Source organism: Epinephelus fuscoguttatus, linkage group LG21 (genome assembly GCF_011397635.1).
Source record: "Epinephelus fuscoguttatus linkage group LG21, E.fuscoguttatus.final_Chr_v1".
Taxonomy (NCBI): Eukaryota; Metazoa; Chordata; class Actinopteri; order Perciformes; family Serranidae; genus Epinephelus; species Epinephelus fuscoguttatus.
The window spans coordinates 18,245,439-18,253,335 of NC_064772.1; the positions used below are offsets into that span (position 1 = coordinate 18,245,439).

The 7,897-nt window shown below is 39.9% G+C and overlaps 1 protein-coding gene across 3 annotated transcripts in view; it reads right to left on the reverse strand.

The window, feature by feature from the left end:
• Positions 1–5,615, reverse strand: part of rnf32 (ring finger protein 32) — a 38,461-nt gene extending 32,846 nt beyond the window's left edge. For all 3 annotated transcript variants that reach the window (XM_049564575.1, XM_049564576.1, XM_049564574.1), the window contains exons 1-5: positions 5,559–5,615; positions 4,755–4,980; positions 4,535–4,677; positions 3,003–3,160; positions 905–1,013 (exon numbers count right to left, since the gene is read on the reverse strand). In XM_049564575.1, the coding sequence (XP_049420532.1) occupies positions 905–1,013; positions 3,003–3,160; positions 4,535–4,677; positions 4,755–4,980; positions 5,559–5,573 (651 nt within the window). In that variant the 5' untranslated portion in view covers positions 5,574–5,615. The remainder of the gene's footprint in view (positions 1–904; positions 1,014–3,002; positions 3,161–4,534; positions 4,678–4,754; positions 4,981–5,558) is intronic.
• Positions 5,616–7,897: the final 2,282 nt, after the last annotated feature.

Below are 7,897 nucleotides of genomic sequence, written 5' to 3' on the forward strand. Positions count from 1 at the left end.
ATGACTATTTCTAAGCAGGGTTATTAGATTAATTTGTACAAGGAATTTCCTGCATCCCTGAATAAGTGGTGTTTGGTTGAAAGAAATGGTGACCGGTCTCGTCTTTGGTCATCCAAGGCCTCAGTTGGGGGAGGTTCACTAGGTGGCAATGTTCCCTTTTCCTGTGAGCCACCATGAAGGCAACACAGCCTCGGAGTCAAACGACCCCATCCACTGGCTGCTCTCTAGACCACCTTTAAATAATCCCTCCATCAAGTCCAGTCACTGCATGATTTATAGCTTTGAAATGGGACTAGTGAACAAAGCTTGAAATGACAACCTGCATCAGGAATCCAAGCGCCCTGGTCAACCTCACCTCTTCACTCTTTCCATCTAACCCAGTACCCTGCTACACACACACACACACACACACACACACACACACACACACACATCAGACATATATAGATAGATGAAGGAATACCAGAACCCCAAACAGGAGACATAAGGCTTTTGTGTTGACCCTGGAATGTCCAGAATGTTTGACTAAAACACAAAACTCTCTCCAAATTAGTGGACAAACAGTGTATGATTCACAAAGCATCAAAGGAACTTGAGAGGGTGAGAGCAGGTGAAGGAGTGTGCGTGCGTGCGTGCGTGCGTGCGTGCGTGCGTATTTAGGTTAGCAGTGGGGTCAGTGAGTCCCTGAAACCCATGTCTCAACTCTCAAGATGTGATGTTCGTCACAGGCTTTGTTTGACCAACTAAACAGTCTCAAAACGTTACAGTGGAAAAAAAACAGAGACTTGAGGAGACAGATGATGGGCAGTGTGACCTTATGTAGTATATTAAGTGTGATCCAAATAAGCATGATTAATCTATAAGACCTTGATGTGATGACTGCAGATCTGAAGTCCAAACTCACCTTTGCTTCAAAGAATTTCCGTCGTAGTTGTTTGTCCTTTGGGCAAATGGATTTTCTCAATTTTCTGTATCTTTTTCGAGCAGCATAGCCTCGCCAGCATGCTTGAATCCTATGCACATGCATGAACACACAAAAAATATTCAAAAAGTCACTCAAAACTGTCTCAAAAATGTATTGATTGCTATTTTTATGTGAAGCTATGAGCTTCTTGGTAGTGCCAATCAATTCCTTGAAAATAAAATGACGTTATTTGTCACATGTAAAACCTAAACCAAGCTACAACACCAAGTGTGACTCAGTGTATCCCAATGTAGATTGCCATCTACAGTACATAGATAGCTTGGGTATAAGCAACCTACATTTTATAAATAGAAAATTTTTGCATGTGCAACTATGATACAGTCAATTTGATCATGCCTCCAGTGTTTAAAGGAAACTTTGGTATTTTCTAACCTGTACTCTATTTCCCATGTTTTTGTGTCTAAGTGACTAATGGAGATGACAATTTTTGAAATTGGTCCAGTACCACTGGTCCAGAGACCACTGTAGCTGCAGCAGTGAAACAGGCTGCCATGTAACCCCTATGGGCAATCGTGCATCTTCAATTTATGTGTACTGAAAGTGATTGTTTTTGCCACTGACAGGCTCATACTGTTTTTATATGAGTCTGACAACATTATGTAAAAGACCCTGCAGAGAAATTAAACGTTTTTCCTTACCTTTCCCTCTTTGTTCGTGTGTGCAACCAAGTCTTGCCCAAGGAGAAGTCTTGTTCTGAAATCCTGCAAACCTTTCCACATTGTCAAAATCTGCTAAATATATTTAGTCATGATGAAGAAAATCTTTTAGATAACACTAAGCTAGGCTTTCTGTACTCCAACACAAGAAACTCTTCCCAGCACTCCTCTGCCCAACTCTTACTAATGTTTCCTTCGATGTTTATTCTGCAACAAGTCATGAGATTTCAGAATGGGACATATCCTTGTACGAGACATGGTCACAATAATGAGCAGACAAGTGATGAGTCAGGAAAAACATTTCATTTCGCTGTCGGGTTCTTTCCATAATGATGCCAGACACTTGTAGTAACAATCTGAGCCTGTCAGTGGCAAAAAAGTACTTTTAATGGACATAAATTGACGGTGCACAATTGCCCGCAGGGATTACATTGCAGCCTGATTCGCCGCTGCAGTCTTTCTCAGTACTGGACCAATTGTAAAAACAGTTGTCTCCATTAGTCACTTATGGTCTGTGTCCCCATAGTGTTTTTCTACAGCAGAAAAGTGGTGGCAGGGTGCTATGGAGCACTTCATCCCAGCGCTTTTTTTAATGACATGCTCTGCATGGGTATGTTTCTATGACAACAATATCTTGACACTAACATAAGCCAGGTAGCTAACTTGATGCTACATTACAGAGGGTTGACTACACAGTCAGCATTAAGTTTACTAAGTGAATGGTGATAAAAGCACAACACTCATGAACAACATCCAGTGTTTCCTGGCCGATCTGCTCCCAAAAAGGAGCTTTTCTGTCATTTATGTGACTGTAGACGGTAGCCTAGCTAAAGAAGTGACAGTGACATCACTAGCACCTTTCTAAAAAGAGACTAGAAGCGCTTGGAGCAAGCACACAAAAAAGGCGGAGCGCTCTGAAAAAAGATGCTGGGTACAGCACTTTTTTTCTAGGCAACTGCATGTGGCCGTATGTACTCTTTCCTCATTGGCAACAACTGACAAAAGACGTTGGCACTGAGAAAAAAAATGCTATGAGGACACAGGCCTTGAAAAATACCTTGGTTCTATTTAACGTAAAGCAGATTGACTTCACTCATGCGAAAATGTGCCATGTAAAAAGGCCATTGAATTGTTTCAAGTATGGGGTAATGAGTATATTTAATGCATAAAACAAATTTTAGTATTGGGGGGTGTTTCTTCCTTTGGTGCTAGATGAGAGATGTTTTGCCAAAGTCACTTGATAAGATAGTGTGATGAATTCTTTTTGTGCCTCAGTGTGAACAGGGGTGTCTGTTCTATACAATTATTGAAACACAAAGTATTTCATGTATTTTTTTCCCAAATTAATTTAGAGCACGTACTTGGTGGCAGACTGGTGTCTGAAGAGGCGAGCTGCATCGTGAATCACCCGTGTCTCATACTGCTCCTTTCTGCACATTGGGCAGCACTTCCTCCCAGAAAACCTCTCAAAGGCTTGCAAACATGCTCTATGGAAAACATGAGAGCAAGACAACAACACCTAAAAAGAAAAAAAAATGACAAAATGATTTAGTATATGTGAAATGAATGCAATAAAAAAAGAATAAACATATAAAGCTATCTTGCAGTTAACAGATTTCATAGGTTGACTGACTATATGGGTTGAAATGTCCCCAGAGGACGCTGCTGAATGTGTATTGGTTTTCAGGTTTTCTTAAAGTGCTTAGAAAAAGCTCTTATACAGTATACAGTCTGTGCACATGCTGTGTGTGTGTGTGAGCCTTAAGCCATGTTAAATCTGTGTGTATTCATGCATGTATGTGAGTGTGTGTATCTGCCTTTAAGTGTTATTTGCTGAGAGGATAGAGGGAGTCAGCAGGACCCCCAGTGGGCTGGCTGGGACCTGGACTATAGTCTCTTCTACCTGTGAGAGCGACTCTTTTATCGCCTGAAAGGAGACAGCCACAGCTATGGGGCTTGGCACACAAACCAGTTTACTCAGATCTCTAGAGGGCAGGGGGGAGGCGTATTGATTTCCCATTGTTTTTGGCCTGACCAACACACTCCATCACCAGTGAAAGGGCCCCCTGCAGTGTACAATTTCCAGGAGCTCGACAAGCCATTAGACCACTGAGAAATTTCACCTCTCACAATGCTTTAAGGGTACATGCTACAGTTTATGGACATACACACAATATAGAAATGGAATGAAAGAGTAATAGAAAGCAGAGGAACATGTTTCTTTTAAATCATGTCCTGTTGTAAAATATTTCCAGTTTTAATATGATATAAACTGGGCAGAGAAGCGACTATTTCAGTCCACACATCTGACATCACATCACACAACTGCTGCTGTAAGCATTTTTAATTGTCGTGAACGCAACACAAGACTGCGACACACAAACGCATTGTTACAATATGAAGGCTTGCAGGAAAATGCCAAATCAACAAAGATTCCCTCCTGTCACTTTCCCTTGTTAGCAGGCTCTAATTAACTTTTTTTTCCCTCCCTGAGTCAAACTAATATTTACACGTGCATCTATGGCAACTGTGCTTTGTGAGGCCGCCTATTCTAGTCCTGCATTCTTGAGGAGATTGGCATCTTAAAAGGGGATCGGAAAGGTGTAAAAGACTGAATGACCCTCACAGAAACACACTGATTGCTACATCATCACGTCACAGTTGAGTTCCAAGGCAGTATGGGTAAATTTGTACAGTTGTCTACACAGATTAGAACATACAGGAACTGCAGGGGGAGGTGGTGGTTGGGGGTGGCTTTGTGTGTGTGTGTGTGTGCCCATGTGTGTATACGGAAACACAGGTTTCCCTGAGGACAGACAGAACATTGGAAACATGTAAGAAGAAAGAGGTCTCTCACAGAGTATTAAAAGTAGCTACTGTGTTGGGGGAATACCTGAGGATGAAGGCAAAACTCCTCCCTGCATACTGCACAGGGCTGAGCTGAGTCCCCCTGCTGAACAGACCTCGCCTTGACCTGAGTCCATTCGTCCTCTGTCAGTCTCCCTGCAGGGGAGGCCACCAAACCCAACTTCTGAGCTAAAAGAAACACAAAAAAATTATATATTCATAAGTCACATAAATAAAGCCTCTCCAAAAATGTGTGTTCCTTTTACCTAATGTTAAAGGAGGTGGAGCAGAATCAAGCACATATTCCCTGTCGTCTTGGTGATCCTGTGCCCGCAGTGTCCTTTCCTCCACTCTTTTTCTAGGTGCTTTTCTTCTGCATCTCAGCAAAGGGTCAGAAAGTGGGAAATCTGGATGCAGCAGGCTGCGTGTGATGTGATCTTGAAAGGCAACTGAAGTGATCACCAACTTGTTGCTGGCTTTAGATGCCAGACCCTGTAAAATATGATATAAAAGCTCATCACTGTATTTACATAAAGTGCTGCACAGTAGCAAATAGTATTAGTATTTATCTCCGACCAGGATAAGCAATAAATACAAATAAATGCATCCTGAACCATACTGTCCAGACACAATAATAGCAAAATGGAGGAATAAATCACCGTACGGCCAAATGGAAAATGCTCTAATTACCAAAGATAATTCACTAATGCAGCAACGAGTGTGTCAAAGAAATTACTTTTTAAAACCGACACAAAAAGCTGGCTTCTGCTTTCACTAAAAGATAGTAAGTCTAACCTCAGTTTACTCACAAATTAGAGAGTACATTGGTTGTTCTCAATGTAAGCGGAACCGTGTGGAGCTCAGTGCACACAGGTGTTTGCTAATTAAGCTAGCAGGTGCCCAACAGACAACACAACTTCGAATTTTTAGTTTCAAATATGACGTCGAACAAAGTCTAAAGCTTAAATATAGGTAAAAGAGAAAACCCTGACGATGTATGCGACATTGTTTTTCATTTTAATACGTAAACGAATTAATAAAATGGGCTGAAAATAAGCTAAAATCCAAACCTTCCGCATTGCCATCCTATCAGTGAAGTGTTTCAGTGGTTACCAGGTAACCAGTCAAGGCCAGCCTCCTCTCCATGCCAGAGCATCATCGCTGGCTCTGATTGGCTGAGCTGAAACCTGGATGTTAGCTGATTGGTTGATGTAATTGTGTGATGTGTTTAATGTCTTTCGGTAATACTTTGAATCTCTCAATTAAAGCTCCTCTGTGTTTTAAATAATGTTTTAAGGTTTGTAAATTATGTAATATAATTCATTTTCACAATATTCAAATAGTTGTGGAATGTAACTAATTGCATTTACTCAAGTACTGTACATTAGTTTATTTTTCTTTCATTTCTTTCATTTTCTAAATTTAATTTACACACGTTAAGCTGCTTGTTAATGTCAATATCAGATTTCTGTCAAATCAGTTTTTTTTCAATTTACAGTAGCTAGTTTAAGTGCATAAAACTCAAGACTGACAAGATGGACACATCTGCAAGCAGTTATAACATAAAAGCAGGAGTAAGACACACTGTTGGCAAAATATAAGCCTAAAACTCAGTGTGTGCTTCATAACCATTGACTAGGGTGCACATAATTTTCTCATACATTGAAAATAAAAATCTGCGAGGAGAGAAAAAACAAGAGAGTATCAACACCGCAATTTCTTTCTTTGTCCAAGGAAAAAGTAGAAGAAGGAATGGTCATGATGACAGTGGCAGTGTTCAGGGAGCCAGACTTGGGTGTCAGTTCTACTGGAGTCAATGGGGTGGGCACAGCAAATTACACTTAAACCCATCATATCTTTGTTGTTTCAATTTTGACTGAAGAATCCTTTCACCAAATTCAAAAACACACATTACATGATGTTGACCTGATATATTCTATTTAAATATGCATGTTTGTTTTCCTTGTCATTGGTCTACAAACAGATCAGGGCTCAGTCCAGCAGCTGCATCTCAGAATCTGCTGGACAGAGCTATGATGATGGGTATAAGAGTGATTTGCAGATCCTGACACCAAAGTATGGCTCCTTGAGCATTGTGACTGTTCCTTCTGCAATATTTTCCTTGTCTTTACCTCCCTCCCTTTTTAACCAGGGTCCTAGGAATTCCAGGAGGTCCCAAAAATGGGGAATAGTTTATTTAATTATTTAATTCACTATAGAAGTAAGCCTTATAATAATAATAATAATAATAATGACTTTATTTGTAGAGCACAAAGTACAAAAGTGTAGGTTGTGGCTGCAAATACATACATCCATACACACAATACGTCTATCAACTGTTAGGAAAAGCAAAACTGTAAAATTAAGTTTTCAGACGAGATTTAAGGATGTGAACGGAGTCGGCTGATCTGATGCTCAGTGGGAGGCTGCTCCAAAGCTGAGGACCAAGAACTGGAAAGGCTCGATCACCCTTTGTCTTTAACCCGGAGTCTGAAACAGTTAGAAGACCCAGACCAGCAGACCTGAGGGGCCTGGGTGGAGGGTATGGTGTGAGAAGCTCTGGTGCCAGATCATTAAAAGCCTTGTATGTGATTAACAGAACTTTAAAGGAACATGTGAGTAAGAGTCATAAGAATGACTATTTTGATTGTAGGATACACTTACTTCACGGTTAGAAGAATTAAAAACTGGAATTCTTAATCATACCTAACAACCAAAATCTTTTCAGATGGAGGTCCCTGAGGCGAAATCTTATCATATGTAGGTCCATCACCAGAAAGTGTATCAATATAGGGATCCTTGACATTAAAAAGGTTGAGAACCACTAAATAAACCATTAAAAACACTTAATTACAATTACAATTTTGAGATATTTGTACTGTTTACGACTTACTTCATGCTGTTACCCCACTGTAATTCAGAGAGCTATATTGCACCTTTTACCTCACAACATTTACCTGACAGCTAGTTGCTAGTTACTTTGCACATAAATAACTTGGATTGTAGATTAGTTTATATGATATTATTGTTGATAAGATTAGTTGTTGATTAAATTAACCAACAGAATAAATAAGTCTTTAATTTTGTTACCTTATTCATCCATCAGTGATAATAATCAAACAATCAAGCAACATTCTGCTGCATAATAAACACTTTTATTTCTGATGTGTGAGTTAGATGCAACCTTTTAACTGTAATGAAATATTTTTTACACAGGTGTTCTGCTATTTTTATTTAAGTAAAGGATCTGAATATGTCCTCCACCACCGCTGGTAGTTTTACATTGACAAAGTTTTCGAGGTTTATCCCCTTCTATCACCATACGAAGACAATTTTGCTCTTTGAAAACTATGTGCTGTGTCTCAATCTCACTAATGATTATTTTATTGTCAGGGAGTTGTCAGTGAAT